This window comes from Trachypithecus francoisi, unplaced genomic scaffold, assembly GCF_009764315.1.
Source record: "Trachypithecus francoisi isolate TF-2019V2 unplaced genomic scaffold, Tfra_2.0 Lachesis_group8, whole genome shotgun sequence".
In the NCBI taxonomy this organism is placed as follows: Eukaryota; Metazoa; Chordata; class Mammalia; order Primates; family Cercopithecidae; genus Trachypithecus; species Trachypithecus francoisi.
In genome coordinates, this window is record NW_022681473.1 from 55,615,665 (window position 1) to 55,635,549 (window position 19,885).

Genomic DNA, 19,885 nt, shown 5'->3' on the forward strand with positions numbered 1-19,885 from the left:
ACAGAAAGACTATCTCAAAGAAAAAAAAGAGAGAGAAGATGGAGGTTCTCTTTCCTTGCCTAATGCAGCCATGGCTCGTGGTCCCAAGAAGCATATGAAGCAGGTAGCAGCTCCAAAGCACTGGATGCTGGATAAATTGACCAGTGTGTTTGCACAGTGAGGTCATATATACACACAGTAAGGCCATAAATATATATATGGTCTCTCTCTATATCAGTAAACAGAATTATGCCTGTTATTAAAATATTATAGAACATACTGGGAAATTAACAGAAATCCAGAATTTGGATAGGGATGATGGCCACACAACATAGTAAATACACTCACAACCATTTTACTGTACACTTTAAAATGGTAAGTTTTATGTTATGTGAATTGTATCTCAATGGTTTTATACTTTCATAAGACCATTTAAACCAGAGCAAAAGTCCAAGAGCCAAGAAAATGGAGAAAGTAAAATGGTACTTCTTCTCATATAACTCTTCTCATATAACTACATATATATTTCTAACCTCAAACTCTTTCCTGAGTCCCAGTTCTATATTTTATTACAACTCACATGAAATCATGAATTCTTTGAAATCAAAGGCAATTATCTTATTCAGCTTTGTATCCCCTCTGCCTGGTTTGCAGTATTAATTTGCTCATTCATTCATTCAAATCATTGTGTGTGTTTACGAGGTATCAGTTACTCTGCTAAGAGCTGGATAACAGTGAACCAGTTCTTGCTGTCACAGAACTTATACTCTGGAGAGAGAATCAGATACCAAACAATACAGCAACAACCCAACCACTAGTAAGTGCTATAGAGGAAAAGCACAGGCTGCTGTGGGAAACACATTACAGGAGAGCTGGTTAGCTCTGGGAAGGGTGGGTGCTACCAGGAGAAACCTCCCTGAGGAAGTGACAATCAAGTCCAGAGCTAAAGGATGAACAAAAATTCGCTGCATTTGATGGGCAGAGTTGGCCTTACAACACAGGAAGCAGCATGTCTGAAGGTTCTGAGGCAGGAAGGGTCTTGGTAATCTGAGGTACGGAGAAAAGGCCAACATGGTTGCACTAAAGTGAACAACCCACATGTCCAACAACTGATGAACTGAATATGTAAACAAAACATGGTATATCCATAACGGAATGTTTTCCAGCCATAAAAAGGAATGAAGTATTGTTACAGGATACAACGCAGATGAACCTTGAAAACATTATGCTAAGTGAAAGAAACCAGATACAGAAGGCTGGCTATTGTATGATTCTACTAATATTGTATGTCCAGAATAGGCAAATACATACAGACAGAAAGTAGATTTGCACTTGCGTAGAGCTATAGGGGAGAGGGGGTGATTGCTAAGTGGGTATGAGATTTTGGGGGCAGCAGTGAGATGAAAATATTCTAAAATCAATTGTGGTAATGATTATAGTGAATGAACAAAAAAATCACTAACTGGTACATGTTAAATAGACTAATTGTATGGTATGTGATTTACATCTCAATAAAACCACTATTTTAAAAAACAATATATCTTTACAGCACATGACTCATATTGTTGGCCAAAGTATTCATCAGTATAAAGTCATTCATGTTTCTTAGCATGAAACCCCTTTATTTACTCAAAAGTTTATGGTCCTCTATAGTTTCACAAATGTAATGAAAATGTAGAGTCCAACTTGGTCATTGCACCAAATTAAAACTATGCAACTTTCAGTCAGGTGCAGTGGCTCACACCCATAATCCCAGCACTCTGGGAGGACAAGGCAAGAGGATCACTTGAGCCCAGGAGTTCAAGACCAGCCTGGACAACATAGTGAGATCTCTACAAAAAAAAAAGTTAAATATTAGCTAGGCATGGTGGTGCACACCTGTAATTCCAGCTACTCCCCAAGCTACTTGGGAGGCTAAGGTGGGAGGATCTCTCAAGACCAGCAGGGCAAGGTTGCAGTGAGCCACGATCATGTTGCTGCACTCCAGCCTGGGCAACAGAGCAAGACCTTATCTCAGAAAACAAAAAAACAAAACAAAACAAAGAAAATGCACACTATGTAACTTTCAAACAACAATGAACGAAAAAATAACACAGGCTAAAGGGCAATCAAAAAGAACCACACGAAAGCACAGGTTTGAGTGTTTAAGAACAGTACCACTTCCGATTAAATGACGTTGTTAGGCACACATTTGAAGTGCTTTCAGCGCTGACGGGATAGTCATTTAATTAACAGAAGAAACTTGAAACAACACTTTATACAAGAATTATAAGTGACATATGAACAATAAGAAAGTACACCAAGAGGAAAAGCATAAATGTTAGACTAGAAAACCAGAATGCAGAGGCAGCTAGGCTCTAGAGGATAGACATACTGAACTGAAATGTTTCTCTGTTTTTCTTTTGTGTATGTTTCCAAAAAAACAAAAACAAAAAGGCTTCTGTTGGAAAGCACCAGATTCCCCAACTGGAACTTGGCATACTGCCAATGTATTAATGATTTTAATCATATAGCCCAAACCAAGCCTTAATATGAGAATCAGAGAAAATAACTGATAAGATCTGGACTAGCAAGCCTAATCAGCCATTAAATCTCATGGAAGAATTAGACTGCCTTCAAAATATGCTGAAGGAAAACTAGTTTTTTACATACTTTATTGGTACTAACTAGAAGGTAGTAATATACCACTTTCTTCAATTATTCACTGTCACATAATTCAGCAATAGTGTCTCTCTGCCCAAAAAAAAAAAAAACCCACAAGTTTCTTTCTAGATGTTTAAGGAACATTCCTTTACTAAAAAAGGATTTTTTGTTTTTTTTGTTTTTTTTTTTTTTACAGACAAGGTCTTACTTTGTTGTCCAGGCTGCTCTAGAACTCCTGGGCTCAGGTGATCCTCCTACCTCAGCTTCCCAAAGTGCTGAGATTATGGGCATAACCTACGACGCCCAGCCAAGAAGGAATTTAAAAATTTAACATTTGGGGCCAGGCGTGGTGGCTCACACCTATAATTCCAGCACTTTGGGAGGCTGAGGCGGGCAGATCACCTGAGGTCAGGAGTTCAAGACCAGCCTGGCCAACACGGTGAAACCCCGTCTCTACTAAAAATACAAAAACAAGCCGGACGTGCTGGCATGCGCCCGTAATCCCAGCTACTCAGGAGGCTAAGGCAGGAAAATCGCTTGAACTCAGGAGGCAGAGGTTGCAGCGAGCCAAGATCACGCCATCGCACTCCAGCCTGGGGAACAAGAGTGAGACTTCGTCTCAAAAAAACAAAAGTTAACATTTGGAAGGAGAAAATACTTGGTAAAGGAATAACAGACAGGTTAATCATTTGAGGTCTCAGGAAAGCTGAAAATTAATTCTATCGATGTAAAAGAACAAAGTAAATACAAAACCCAACCATAAAAATTACTTTTTGGGAAGTTTCAAAATAATTTAACTCTTGGTACCAACCTCCTCAGAATAATTCTCCCAGGCAAAGGCAGAAAACCCCTAAAACAACCTGGGAAAAAAAAAACACGAAAAAACTGACCAAAATGAATACTAAGGAACACCACACACTAAGACAAGAGAATCACCTTAAAACAACTTGAGACAGAACAGAAGAAAACTGGATGAAAGCTGCGCTACTTTGAGGTAATCAAAATGGCTTTTAAACAACTTTACCCCTTCCTGCCTTCGACCAAGATTTCCCCTATGTATCCAAATATTAGACACTTGAAAAAACTTAATTCCTAAAGGGAGTAATTAATCCTTCAATAGTACAGTTAAAGAAACATTGGTGGTGAAGTTAAATAGCTTAGGTTCAAAAATCTACCTACCCCTTATTAGCTAGGCCACCTTAAGCCATTTCCTCCTTAGGTCATGGGGGATAATTCCAGTTCTGCCTCACAGAATTAACATAAGGATCAAATGAGACAGTACGTATACATGACAGTATACCTTGTGACTGTTTAATAACTATTTCGTATTTTCTCTGCATAACTGATTATAATCTCTAAGTTTTATGTTAACATTCTTCAGTCACTGTTGGCATTTCTTTTTTCAACCAAGTTTCAAACAAGGCACTAATCTTTGCTCAATTTAAACTCAAACCATGGAAACCTTGGCTGCTTTACTTGAATTGCAGGACTGGCAAAATTCCACTCCAGGTGGCTAAGCAATAATAAACAAGGGCTCACTGTTTCATCACATCCTCATTCCCTCTGTGAATAAGTTTCTCTCCAAATTTAGTGGCTCATTTTGGACTTTCAAAATACTACTATATTTCCTCCCCCAGTTATAAAACTTTTAAAACATTGAAATACTAAAACAAAGAACATTTTAAAACTAAATAAAATTCAGTAAGTTTAAAGAATGTCACACCAAGGAAAACAAAATGCAGTAGTAGGGTACAGCACTTCAAGATATTAAACCATGTTTCTCTATTCACTAGCCCAGCACACACAAATTCTAGCACTGAAATAAAAACAAAATCAGGTTTCTAAGAATTTCCCAGTATGTTCTATAATATTTTAATAACAGACACAATTCTATTTACTGTCTATATCTAGAGACTATATATACATATATATATGGCCTCACTGTGTCACCCAGGCTGCAGTGCAGTGGCACCATCACAGCTCACTGTAACCTCGAACTCCTAGGCTCAACTGATCCTCCCACCTCAGTCTCTTGAGTAGTTAGGACTGCAGGCATGTGCCACCAAGCCTGGCTAATTTTTAAGATTTTTAATAGAGAGAGGATCTCACTATGTCACCCAGGATGGTCTTGAACTTCTGGGTTCACATGATGCTCCCACCTCAGCCTCCCAAAGCACTGGGATTACAGGCATGAGCCACTGTGCCCAACCAGTGTCTGTCATTAAACACACATACACACAGCAGATCATCAAATATTTGTGTTCTATAGTGTCTATCATTAAACACACATACACACAGCAGATCATCAAATACTTGTGTTCTATAGTTTTATTGTAAGTATATATGAAATATATTCAGCAAATATTTGACATATTAGACATACATATAATAAAACGATAGAACACAAACTACCTGAGCAATACACAGAACAGCAACACAAAAAAGCATTATACTATAAAGTCCTGAGACTTTACACATCAATTTTGGTACAATTTAATTATTTTTTATTAAGATACAATTCACATATCATAAAATTCACCCTTTTAAAGTATACAATTCAGTGGTTTTCAATATATTCATAAGGCTTTATCACTGGTTAATTCTAGAATATTTTCATCATCCCAAAAAGAAACCCAAGACCATTAATAATCACTCACCATTCCTATCTCCCCCTCACCCCAAGAAACCTCTAATCTACTTTGTATCTCTATTTACTTGCCTATTTTGGACATTTCATATAAATAGAATCATACCATATGATGCTTTTGTGGATTTAATGAAATCTTACCTTTCATTATCATGTGGTTTTTCTTCCTTCTTTTTTTCCTAATTAAAGCATGATCATGTACCACATGATAACTATAGTTAATAACAATGTATTAAACACCTAAAAATTGCTGAGAGTAGATTTTAAATATTCTCACCACAAATAAGGATGTGAAGTAATGCACATTACCTAGTTTCACTTTACCATTCCACAATGTATACACATTGCAAAGCATCATGTTGTATCCCATAAATATATTTTTTTGGTCAATTAAAAAAATAAACACGAAGGAGAGAAAAAAGCACGATCACGGCAATGTTATCATCTCTGCAAGGGAAATTCTTCAAAAACATGCATTGAGGTTGGGCACAATGGCTCACATCTGTAATCCCAACACTTTGGGATGCTGAAGCAGGCAGATCACCTGAGGTCAGGTGTTGGAGGCTAGCCTGGCCAACATGGTTAAACTCCATCTTTACTAAAAATACAAAAATTAGCCCGGTGTGGTGGCACATGCCTGTAGTCCCAGCTACTCAGGAGGCTGAGGAAGGAGAATGGCTTGAGCCCGGGAGGCAGAGGACACAGTGAGCCAAGATTATGTCAGTGCACTCCACACTGCAGCCTGGGGGACAAAGAGAGACTCCATCTCAAAAAAACAAACAAACAAACAAACAAACAAAAAACAGGGCAGGCACAGTGGTTCACGCCTGTAATCCCAGAACTTTGGGAGGCCAGTGCGGGCAGATCACCTGAGGTCAGGAGTTTAAGACCAGCCTGGCCAACATGGTAAAACCCCATCTCTACAAAAAAAAGCAAAACTTAGCCGGGCGTGGTGGCACACACCTATATAATCCCAGCTACTGGGGAGGCTGCGGCAAGAGAATCACTTGAACCCAGGAGGCGGAGGATGCAGTGAGCTGAGATCATGCCACTGTACTCCAGCCTGGGTGACAGAGCGAGACCTGGTCTCAAAAACAAACAAACAAAAAACATGTATTGGCCAGGCATGATGGCTCACATCTGTAATCCCAGTACTGTGGTAAGCCCAGGTGGGAGGACTGCATGAGGGCAGGAGTTCAGACCAGTCTGGGCAACATAATGAGATCCCGTCTCTATAAAAAATGTTACAACTTAGCCAGGTGTGGTGGCACGCAGCTGTAGTCCTTACTACTCAAGAGGCTGAGGCAAGAGGACTACTTTATTTAGCACAGGAGTTCAAGGTTGCAGGGAGCTGTGACGGCATTACTGCACTCCAGCCTACCCGACAGAGCAAGACACTGTCTCAAAAAAACAAAAAACATGTATAACACATGAAATACACACACACATATACACAGGCATGCATACACATAAAGAAAGATCAGGAAATTGTATTGTGAGGCTGATATGGAATAACAGATACAGATAAAAAGATTACCACACAGATGAACACTGTAATTTTTAGAATCTTTGCTGCAAAATTCTTGAAAAATATTTGTTGGTTTCTAAAAAGAATCCTGGCTGGGCACAGTGGCTCATGCCTGTAATTCCAGCACTTTGGGAGGCTGAGGTGGGAGAAACACCTGAGGTCAGGAGTTCAAGACCAATCTGGTCAACATGATGAAACCCCGTCTCTACTAAAAATACAAAAAATACATGGGCATGGTGGTGTGTGCCTGTAATCCCAGCTACTCAGGAGGCTAAGGCAGGAGAATCGCTTCAGCCCGGGAGGCAGAGGCTGCAGTGAGCAGAGATTGTGGCACTGCACTCCAGCCGGGGCAACAAGAGTGAAAAAAAGAAAAAAAAAGAATCCTGACCAACATTTTGGCATTTTACAAACTATTAAATTATTATTATAAATGTAAATTACTATACTTCACTATTATAAAAAGACATTAAACTATTTTAAAATTATATAAAAACAATAAAAATTCTGAAGCTACAGAAAAACATGTATATAGTTGTGTATTTAGGTTTGATGCAAAAACTGAGTTTTTAAAAATTTTTAAATGTTTTATTTGTATTTTTACTATGTTGCTCAGGCTAGTCTTGAACTCCTGACCTCAAACAATCCTCTCACCTCAGCCTCCCAAAACGCTGGTATTATAGATGTAAGCCATTGTACCCAGCTGCAAGTATTTTACTTTTAATTCCAAAATATTATCATTATCATTTTTTTGAAAGGCATTACTGAAATATACTTGTTACAGAGAATGGTCTGAGCAAAAAATAATAAAAATAAATATGAATTTAAAAATTAGAAGTATATAAAGACCCCTCAAAAAAAAAAATTGCCAGTACATACGAAACCAGATTGTTTTCTTCTTTAAAAAAAAAAAAAAAAAAAAAAAAACAGATACATGTGCAGTACGTGCAGGTTACATAGGTATATATGTGCCATGGTGGTTTCTCGCACCTATTGACCTATCCTCTAAGTTCCCTCCCCTTGTCCCCCAAACCTCAACAGGTCCTGGTGTGTGTTGTTCCCCTCCCTGTATCCATATGTTCTCATTGTTCACCTCCCACTTATGAGTGAGAACACGTGGTGTTTGGTTTTCTGTTACTGGGTTACTTTGCTAAGGATGATGGATGGCTTCCAGCTTCATCCATGTCCCTGCAATGGACATGATCTCATTCTTCTTTACGGCAGCATAGTATTCTGTGGCATAGATGTACCACATTTTCTTTCTCCAGGCTATCATTGATGGGCATTTGGGTTGGTTCCACGTCTTTGCTATTGTAAATAGGGCTGCAATAAACATACGTGTGCATGTATCTTTTTTTTTTTTTTCTGAGACAGAGTTTCGCTCTTGTTGTCCAGGCTGGAATGCAATGGCGTGATCTCGACTCACTGCAACCTCCGCCTCCCAGGTTCAAGCGATTCTCCTGTCTCAGCCTCCCAAGTAGCTGGGATTACAGGAGCATGCCACCACACCTGGGTAATTTTTGTACTTTTAGTAGCGACGGGGTTGCATCGTATCAGTCGGGTTGGTCTTGAACACCTAACCTCTGGTGATCCGCCCACCTCAGCCTCCCAAAGTGCTGGGATTACAGGTGTGAGCCACCCTGCCCAGCCATGAATGTATCTTTATAGTAGAATGATTTCTATTCCTTTGGGTATATACCCAGTAACGCGATTGCTGGGTCAAATGGTATTTCTGGTTCTAGATACTTGAGGAATTGCCACACTGCCTTCCACAATGGTTGAACTAATCTACATTCCCACCAACAGTGTAAAAGCGTTCCTATTTCTCCACAGCCTCACCAGTATCTATTGTTTCCTGGCTTTCTAATAACCAACATTCTGACTGGCGTGACATAGTAACTCATTGTGGTTTTGATTTGTTTTTCTCTGATGATCAGTGATGTTGAGCTTTTTTTTCATACATTTGTTGGCTGTGTAAGTGTCTTCTTTTGAGAAGTGTCTTTTCATATCCTTTGCCCACTTTTTGATAAGAGTTTTCTCTTATAAATTTGTTTAAGTTCCTTGCAAATTCTGGATATTAGACCTGATTTTTTTAAAGCGCCCTGAGAGAGAACAGGTACAGATTAACACAAAACACAGTTCTTAATTTCAAAGAATGAACCAAGTTGGAAAAACATTAAACCAAGTTTAGAAGACAGTGGAGGAGAGGGAAGAATAAGAAGCACTGTCAGTCTCTCATTCTTTCTTCCTTTCTGATTTATCTAGTGATTCTTTGTATCTCAACTCCTTAGTGAACTCACCAACAGCGGGCTTTGGGGCCCACTTGAAACATGCAAACCAAACAATGCTGCACCCAAAAAAATGTTAGAATCATACCTTTTCCAAAATGAACCTATTTAAATAAGGCATGTAGCCCTGGTTGGACACTGGCCCCTCATCATCATCCCTGAAGTGCTCTTCAAGGGCAACCGGGTCATGAGGAACCTTCAGCACCGTGCACAAGTTATGGGAAAGGACCTGCAAGGGAAAAGAAAATTGTTTAAAGACTCCCACTAACCAGCACATGACACCTTCGCCGTGAACACAACACGCTGCTCCCTGTCCTGGATAGAGAAAGATGGAAAATAAACTAGCAAAAACAGGGTGAGGGCTGCTCAGCTGCCAGCCCCTACTTGTCACCTGTTACTCTTTCTCATTCCTTCCCAGGTTTGGTTCACTTAGAACTAGTCTCTCCTACAACATAATACTCCTGTGGTCTTTTGCTAATTTATCCACATCAGAAAGAAAAGCAGGGGGAGAAGTGTAAGAGAATGCGTTCAAAATTAAACTTTTTGCCAAGTAGAGCACAGTCAGCCAATTAGAGCTGTTCCGAGAAAGAACCTGGTATTGGGATGGCAGCCAGGGGTTCTGGACAAGGAGGCTGACCTAGGCAAGTCACAACCTCTCCAGGCTTTAGTTTTCTCATTTATTCAATATAAAGGGGCCAAATTAATAACCAAATATTAATTAGGAATCTCTAAGTATCTAAATATTTCTAAAATTCTATGACTAGGCTAAGTTTCAGCATGAGTGTAAAAGAATATTAATATAAAAAGAGAAAGAAATCCAGGGCCTGGATTAAAAATAAGAAAAAATTAAATAGCAAAAATTGGAGTCACTAACATGGTTAAAAATACTTTATAGAAAACTTGCATTCCATAGCATAAATACATATAAAGGGCTACTGGTCTTGCAATAACCTAAGTTCACACTTCAATGTCCAGATACAGTAGTTAAATTAGCAGTCTGGGCTACCTTAGTATTAACCTTGTTTTACATTAAATGAAAATTTTAAAACAGAACTTAAGTCCCTTCCATTTCATTTGCGCTTTCTGAACAGGTCAAATTATATAGCTAAGGCTGTACTTTCTTCAACAGAGAATCTTCCTAGTTGAACCCCAGGTAAAAACATTCCTTATTTTTCTCAGCCCTAAACATTTAACCTTAAGGAGCCACATTCATATCAATAAATACTTTTATTTGCATTAAGCGAGTCCCTTTTTCTGCATACACATATTTCAGTTAGGAGTTTAAGATTAAAAATTTTTAATCTATAAAATAATTTGCATATCTTCTTTCTAAATTTGTTTTGCTTCTCAAAGCTTCATTTACGTGGAGATCCTTTTCTACACGCTCTACTGGTTTTAAGGAAGTAAGTTAAGGAAGTAAATTCACAAATGATTATAAATGCAGTAATGAAGACTTTTATGAGCCTCTACAAAGCAGGCTGTGTTTCTCAAGCAAACCCTGTGTTTGCCAGTAAAGCACATGAAAAGACTACGGTGGAGCTTTTATTGGAGAATCTTGCACCACAGTCAGCAAAATTTTAAATAGATATTTAATTTCTACTAGCCTAATAAATCCTACATACTAAAGATCAATTTCAACAATATAAAGTGCTTAAAAACTGTAAAATGCTATGGAAACACAAGTATTAAAGAAATGAAATGCACATTACTCAGATCAGGTTCAAATGTGATTCAAATTTTAAAATCATTTGGAACTCTATCCAAGTTAACAATTCCCAACTACTGGTTAAATTACGGTATATCCATGAAACATAAAAACCATGAGAAAGCTTGCTATGTACTGATATGAAAAGATCTCCAACATAAATTAAGTGAAAAAAACAAGGTACCTAAGAATATGTATGTCATCTTTTGTATGAAAGAAAAGGGAGGAAGAAAAGAAATTCTGGAGAGATATATAAGAAACTAGTAACTGTGAAGGGAAGACAGGTTTGATGAGACCAAGGTTAGAAAAAGACTTCACTGCGCCTTTTCTTTATATTAAGTTTTTTAAAAAATTAACCTACTCAAAAATGTACTACATATTTTAAAAATTAAATATACATATATATATATATATATATATAAATAAAGTGGCCAGCCTAAGATCACACAGATCAATCTATTTATCTTCATAGCCTATACTTTTTCTTCTACATTAACCTGCTGACTACAGATGAGGTGTAAAAGGAAGACATATTCCACAGCAATGTACCATGACTAATGGATGAGCGAGCTGTAATGGCAATAAATGAGATCAGAAAAGGAGAAATAGTATGTGTTACAGTGACTTCACAGAGGAAGTGAAATGTAACTTATTGCTTACAGGATAAATAAGGATAGTTTTAGGACAGGAATAGAGGCAAATAGAAAAATTTCCAGATAGGGGAATAACATGATAAAAGTAGTTGATTAATCCAAAGCACTCAGGAAACAAAAAACACCATCTCCTCCATACCCACCCCGTTCTCTACCTTTGGGTTTCATAGATCGTCTAAGTAAAGTCCTGGCTTTAGATGCCTTGGATGTCATATTGTCACCCTCATCTTATAAATGGTGACTACAGACTCACAGATATTAAATTTGTTTTTCTTGACTAAAGTTACCGAGAACTGAGACTAGAACTCGGGTTTTGTAATCTCTGGTCCAGCACTCTCCAGTAATAAGAAACATTATGTCTTCAGTTCTCTAAAGTCAAAAGTGCTCTTTGTACATATAGACACTTAGTTTGATTAAATGATCCCACTGAAGAAGATACAGATTTGAACTCGAGATTTCAGCCTTGGACAATTAAACAGCACTCCTGTTAAACACACGGATGGCTAAATTCAGTGATAATTTTCTTAACCATATTTACTTAGTTAAGCAAACTGTGAGGAAGGCTGCACTTATACAAGGCACCTAGAAGGGACCTGAACTCCAGTGTCTCTGCATCCTCACTATCAAATGAGGAGTTGGACTTGTTTGTAAAACCCTTAACTATCAACCCAAACTCATTTCATAATTTAGATAAGAAGTCCAGCTTTGTGACAGCTTTTTCACCATTAGTAAGGTCTATTAAAGGGAAGTCTTCTTCAAAAAACATAACAACAGGCTGGGCGTGGTGGCTCACGCCAATAATCCTAGCCCTTTGAGGGGCTGAAACAAGTGGATAGCTAGAGCCCAGAAGTTCAATACCAACCTGGACGACATGGCAAAACCCCATCTCCATAAAAAGTACAAAAGCTAGCTGGATGTGGTGGCATGTGCCTGTAGTCCCAGCCACCTGGGAGGCTGAGATGGGAGGCTGAGGTGGGAGGATCACCTGAGCCTAGGGAGGTCGAGGCTGCATTGAGCTGTGATCATGCCACTGCACTCCAGCCTCGGTGACAGAGGGGGTCCCATCTCGAAAATTATTTAATTATAATATATATGTATATATAAAACAACCAACTGAATAAAGCAACAATGAAACAGTATTTCTAAAAGAGGAAAAACTTGTGTACTATCTTTAAAACTTTTCATCAGCAACCTTTCTTTAAAGCTTAGACAGTATCTCAAGTATTTTTTTCTTGATTTATTTTGATTTTTTAAAAATAGAGATGGGGGCCGGGCGCGGTGGCTCAATCCTGTAATCCCAGCACTTTGGGAGGCCGAGACGGGCGGATCACGAGGTCAGGAGATCGAGACCATCCTGGCTAACACGGTGAAACCCCGTCTCTACTAAAGATACAAAAACTAGCCGGGCGAGGTGGCGGGCGCCTGTAGTCCCAGCTACTCCGGAGGCTGAGGCAGGAGAATGGCGTAAACCCGGGAGGCGGAGCTTGCAGTGAGCTGAGATCCGGCCACTGCACTCCAGTCCGGGCGACAGAGCGAGACTCCGCCTCAAAAAAAAAAAAAAAAAATAGAGATGGGGTCTCACTTGTGTGCCCAGGCTGGTCTCAAACACCTAGGCTCAAGTGATCCTCCCACCTCAGCCTCCCAAAGTGCCAGGATTATACACATGAGCCACCATGCCCAGTCTCAACAAGGTTTTTTGTTTGTTTCTTGTTTTGAGGCAGAGTCTCGCTCTGTCGCCCAGACTGGAGTGCAATGGCATGAGCTCAGCAACCTCTGCCTCCCAGATTCAAGCAATCTTCCCACCTCAGTCACCCAAGTAGCGGAATTACAAGCACCTGCCGCCACACCCAGCTAATTTTTGTATTTTTAGTAGAGACAGAGTTTCACCATGTTGGCCAGACTGGTCTCAGACTCCTGACCTCAAGTGATCCACCCACCTTGGACTGACAAAGTGCTGGAATTACAGGCGTGAACCAGTATACCTGGCCAAGGTTTTCTTTTTATAAAAATAAAATATACAAGAAATAAAATTTTTGATGGCCGAAATATAAACTAGTAAAAAGAAGTAAAAGCTCCTCCATAAACTCATACAGCAATTTATGCTTTTTCAAGTAGACTCATACCATCTATTAATCTGTTTTAGCCTCTCCACCGGGAGAGTAGATATTATTGCTATTTTACAGATGAAGAGGCTGAGTCAGAGATTAGGAGATGTGTCCCAAATCACAGAGTTTTATGTGTAGTGAAACTGGGATTAGACCCAAGTCTCCCACTCTGGTGTCCTTTCCATGCTTTGCCACCTTCCCTCTGTTTCTGGAAAAACAGATAGCCCTGCCAATACAAAGAAGAACACGCCTGCAAGTTGTTTCTAAATTTCAGTGATGTGCTGGTGCTACCCTAGCCCCACCCCATCAGCTCCACAGGACCCAACAGAGATGACTGGCACTATTCAGCAGGGCCAAGTCAGTGCCAGTGGCAAGGAAGTACATGGACCTAGAAGTCTGGGATCATTCTCTCTCTGGGAGCCCTCATCTCCCAGCACCCTATCCCTCTGGGGGAAACTGCATTAAGAGGCACTAACCCCTTCTCCAGATGAGAAAGCTGAAAAGCAAATTAAGACAAAAGAATGAGAAAGAGGACTACAAGTTCTTGATTTGTAAAAGGACTGCCCCAGATCACTCTAATCAGGGTGTTTGCAAGTTTCTTGAAAAAGCTGAATTTATCCCACTTCAAATGCCTGCTCCTCCAAAGGCCATTCTTTCAGCACGCACATAATTGCTAAGCAGCTTTGCTCTCATTCTGCTAATTTGAAGAATAAACTATTGTTACCACAATAACAGATCCGTATCCATGCCAGAAACTCATGTCTCCAGTTCCCTCATAGCTGTCTGCAGTTGCCTCTGCAGGGCCTCTGCTGACAAGATGACTAATTAACTGCATGAGCCCTGCTCCTGTGGTCTGTTCCTGTTCAGTGGTTTGCTTGCCATTTACCCTTTTTAAGCATTTTGCTCCAGCCATCATGAAAATAAAATCAAGGATGGTGAACAGTGTTTTAACACATGAGTAAGTAGTGTTCACCATCCTTTCTCCAAAGACGTAGAGATTCTAAAAAGTTATTTAAAATGTGCCGCCCAGTAACACAGTTTCCCTTTACAGGATGTACGTAATGGGCAAGATTCAACACTGAAAAAAAGGGGAGGGGGTGGATTTCTATTCCAAAAGACTTATCTGAACTGACACAATTATAGACTTATAACTCATAATGAGTAATCTTTTTTTAAAAATTAAAATTCCTGTCTGATTTATAAAATTTCAAGCTAATGGCAAATTACCAGAAAATTCTTCCTAACAATGGACCAGCATGACCAATTTCCTACCACAGCTATGCCCTGCCTTAACAGCATTGTCTACTCTAAGTCCTGCCCATTACCGCATGGACTCATTTTCCCCTTCCAAACATCTTTTCATCCTGCTTGTCACTGTTTAAGTCTTGCTTATTTTCTCTTATCTTTAATCTATTCAGCCTCAAAAATCTCAGTCACTGTTCACATTGCTCTCGATACCTAAGTACAATCAATTACCATCCTAGACACTTAAACCAAATCTTCAAGTACCACTAACATCACATTTTCCCCTGCCTAAAAATCATCAGAAGACTACAAAAGTAAAAGCTAAGGAAATATGTGAGTTCTATATTTAAGTCACTCCACAAGCCAGCCCACTTCACCTTCCTTATTTCTTCCCACCCCTCTGCACGAATCATACAAATATAGCCAAATAAGCTTACTAACTGCATCCCAGGCAAACCCCGTACCGCACCGCTTTCTCCCCTGGGCCCTTGCTCAATTTACCCCTGCCTCCTTTCCTGCCTAACAAAAATGCCATCTCTTTCTGAAGCCTTCATCACCCAAACCAAGATGATCTTTCTTCACTCTGTTTCCCAAACAGTACCTCTTGTGGTAACTACCACACATGATTTTTCTCTCCTGTAAGACTGTACATTTCTGAAAGGCCCATATCTTACACAACATTGCGTGCCCAAAGCACCTAGCATGCTGCCCAGAATCCAGAAGACTTTCAATAACTGCTAAGTGAATTCTTTCTAAAAATTATCTTAACATTAAAGCCATGATACTTTACTATTAACAATAATCTTTTTTTTTTTTTTTTTTTTTTTTTTTTTGAGACGGAGTCTCACTCTTTCGCCCAAGCTGGAGTGCAGTGGCACTATCTAGGCTCGCTGCAAGCTCTGCCTCCTGGGTTCACGCCATTCTCCTGCCTCAGCCTCCCGAGTAGCTGGGACTACAGGCGCCTGCCACTGCACCCAGCTAATTTTTGTATTTTTAGTAGAGACGGGGTTTCACCGTGTTAGCCAGGATGGTCTCGATCTCCCGACCTCATGATCCACCCACGTCAGCCTCCCAAAGCGCTGGGATTACAGGTGTCAGCCATTGCACCCGGCCAACAATAATCTTAGAAAATATACTATCTCTATCTCCTCACTTCACAGATAAAAAGACTGTGGCCTGAGACATGGCCTAAGTCACACAATAATTAGCAACAAAGTAGGGACTAGAACTCAAATCTCTTAACTATCTATCACACCGTGATGCCCTGTGCTGGAAACATTTCCCTTCTGCCTAGTCACATCCTTCAAGATTGGGTCATTCATAAACTCTAGGAAATGTTCGTGGATTACCACCCTGCCCCATGAACTCCTATTCAGCATTTAACTATGTTCTGTTTCAGATACTAATGGTATCTCATCTAACTGTAGATCAATAAGAGAGGAAACAAATATTTTCCTTCTACATCCTTCAGTGACTAGCATAGGGCTAAGGGAAGATTCAGTAAGAACAGAACACTTACAGACAGATTAAGGAAAAGTAACTCAAAGTCAACTGTTGGAATGCTGTCCACAGAATATATGCCACTGATGTCATACAGTGGCACTGGATTACACTCTAACTGAACTGAACCACCTTTTTAAATTTATTTTGGATAACTTACCAACTTACCCCTCTTCAGAAATGAAACAGAAAATACCGGTAAATTTGACCACATAAAAATGCTTACATTTTCTTTTAAAAAGAAGAAACCATAAACAAACAAGGCAAATAGCTCCAATATTCAAATCATTCTTGTGGGCATCACGAGGTCAGGAGATCGAGACCATCCTGGCGAACACTGTGAAACCCCGTCTCTACTAAAAAATACAAAAAACTAGCCGGGCGAGGTGGCGGGCGTCTGTAGTCCCAGCTACTCGGGAGGCTGAGGCAGGAGAATGGCGTGAACCCGGGAGGCGGAGCTTGCAGTGAGCTGAGATCCGGCCACTGCACTCCAGCCCCGGCGACAGAGCAAGACTCCGTCTCAAAAAAAAAAAAAGAAACTAATCACTAATAAAAGAGGATACCTTTCAAGTTGAGGTGGAACTCCGGGGACCTTTAACTTCTAGACTGAATGGCTAGGGCGGTGTAATGCTGTACGCTGTGTATTATATTTGGTATAACTTTTTTTACTGTTTCTCTACTAAGAACTCCTTTAAATGTGGTTTGTTATTGTGATACCTTTTACAAGGAAACTATACTTGAACAGTTCCAAACTGTACATACTGTATGAAGCTGTATGAAGCTTGTCCTCTGAATGGGTTCCTTGTTTCTACATGGAATTTCATAGCTTGCAGTATCATGTAACTAAAGATTAAACCCCACCTTTTACTTCAAAAATAGGTAAATAAAATATAGGAAAAGATGCTTTATCTTGCTAGTAATCAAAAGAATGCACATTAAAAGAGCCTAAGTAATAACTTTTGGCCTAAGTAATAATACCTGGTGTTTGAGGAGCTATAAGGGAGTAAAGACTACCAATATCCAACATTGCAGAAGGTACAGAGCAGGTTTTCTCAACCTCAGTACTACTGACATTTTGGGCTGAATAATTATTTGTTTGGGGGACAGGGCAGGTAACCTATGCATTGTACAATGTATAGCAGTATCCTGGGTTAAAAACATTTAAAACATCTCAAATACCTGTGAATAGGAAATGGTTAAATAAAGAATGATGCATCAACACAATGAAATAGTTCACAGTCATTATAAAGGATGGTGTCTGCTATCTATATGCATTGATACAGAAAGATGACCCTAACACAATGCTTAAGAAAAGAGACTACAGGCCCGGCACTGTGGCTCACACCTGAAATCCCAGCACTTAACGGAGGTCAAGGGAGGAGGATCACTTGAGCCCAGGAGTTCAAGACCAGCCTGGGCAACAAAGTAAGACCCTGTCTCTACAAAAAATACAAAAGTTAGCTGAAGGGGGTAGTGTGCGCCTGTGGTCCCAGCTACTAGGGAGGCTGAGGTAGGAGAATCAAATGAGGCCAGGAGGTTGAGGCTGCAGTGAGCCGTGATAGCACCACTGTACTCTAGCCCTGGCAACCGAGCGAGAACCTGTCTCCCAAAAAAATATAAATAAATAAATAAATAAGAAAGAAATAAAAGAGGATATGAAAGGACACAGAATATGACCCTATTTACACAAAAGGACCTATATGTCTATGTATTTACACATGTGTATACGCATGTGTGTGCATGACAGAAGAAGGGAGAAAGAGAGATATATAAGAAAGATATTCACTGAAAAGTTAATTGCATCTGCCTTTGGTGGTAGAATTTGAGCGTTTTACCTTCGACTCTGTACTTTAATACATTGAGTATTCTATGTATTACCTTTTAATCAGAAAATGAAGCTTTTATATTTTAATATTTTATATATTTTAAATAGAAAATTTAAAAATTAAGTAGGGCTGAGGGCTTGCTATGGTCTGAATGTGTCCCCCAAAATTCATATGTTGAAAATCTCCAATGTGTCAGTATTAAGAGGTGAGGCCTGGCCGGGAGCGGTGGCTCATGCCTGTAATCCCAGCACTTTGGGAGGCCAAGGTGGGCAGATCACGAGGTCAGGAGATCAAGGCCATCCTGGCCAACATGGTGAAACCCCATCTCTACTAAAAATACAAAACTTAGCCAGGCGTGGTAGTGTGTGCCTATAGTCCCAGCTACTTGGGAGGCTGAGACAGGAGAATCGCTTGAACCAGGGAGTCGGAGGTTGCAGTGAGCCGAGATCACGCCACTGCACTCCAGCCTGGTGACAGAGCGAGACTCCGTCTCAAAATAAAAAAGAGGTGAAGCCTTTATGTGCTGATTAAGTCAAGAGAGCAGAACTCTCGCAAATGGGATCAATGACCTTATAAAAGAGGTTGAAGGGAGGGAGTTCCCTAGTCTCTTTTGCCCTTCTGCCACATGAGGATACAGCAACAAGGAACCATCTTGAAAGCAGACAGCAAGCCATCACCAGACACACTCAATCTGCCAGCATCTTGATCCTGGTCTTTCCAGTATCCAGAACTGTGATAAATAAATTTATATTATTTATAAATGACCTAGTCTGTGGTATTTTGCTGCAGTATCAGGAATAAGTGAAAACAGGGCTCCTGCCAGAAAACACCAGTAAAATTAGAAAATGAAAAGATCATTGTAGAATTATGAAGTTGATAAAATTAACTCATGTGAGTCATCCACAAAGCAGGCTTTCCCATGCCTCTTTAAAAAGCCACCCTATGGAGGTTGCAGCAGGCCAAGATGGTGCTACTGCACTCCAGCCTGGGCACAGAGCGAGACTCCATCCCAAAAAAAAAAAAAAAAAGTCACCCTAATGGGCAACAAAGTCCCCCAATTTGGGACAGCCTCCTGAGAGTCCAGCTCCTTAATAAAATACTGCAAAAATGTCTTTTAAGAAGGTAAACCATTTGTGAGAAGATTTAACTCCAGTAAGCTTCTTTATCTTTCTCACTACTCTGTAAGTTCCTTAAAGAGAGGGTCTGTATTTTAGCCATCTGTGCAACACGTATTTTAGCCATCTGTGCAATACCAAAACCTAATGAAGTACCTAAGAGAGAGCTGTTCAACAAATGTTTGCTAAATTAGTCCCATTTAAGAATTTCCAAGAATTTTTTTCTTTTTTTAAATTTCATTTTGCTACTCTACCATCTTCATCTAGATCTGGGTCTTTGCATTTATCTTACTATACTACCATGTTTCTAGCAAAATTTTTAATTGGAATCTCTAGATCAAATCACTTTCAGAGTGAAAAACAATGCCTCCATTAGTTCTTTTTTTTTTTGAGACGGAGTCTCGCTCTGTCTCCCGGGCTGGAGTGCAGTGGCCGGATCTCAGCTCACTGCAAGCTCCGCCTCCCGGGTTTATGCCATTCTCCTGCCTCAGCCACCCGAGTAGCTGGGACTACAGGCGCCCGCCACCTCGCCCGGCTAGTTTTTTGTATTTTTAGTAGAGACGGGGTTTCACCGTGTTAGCCAGGATGGTCTCGATCTCCTGACCTCGTGATCCGCCCATCTCGGCCTCCCAAAGTGCTGGGATTACAGGCTTG

General features: G+C 40.0%; 1 protein-coding gene across 1 annotated transcript in view; it reads right to left on the reverse strand.

The window, feature by feature from the left end:
* SWAP70 (switching B cell complex subunit SWAP70) overlaps positions 1–19,885 on the reverse strand; it is an 86,445-nt gene that overhangs the window by 47,264 nt on the left and 19,296 nt on the right. Inside the window, exon 2 of the mRNA XM_033206052.1 lies at positions 9,171–9,311. Coding sequence (XP_033061943.1) covers positions 9,171–9,311 — 141 coding nt within the window. The remainder of the gene's footprint in view (positions 1–9,170; positions 9,312–19,885) is intronic.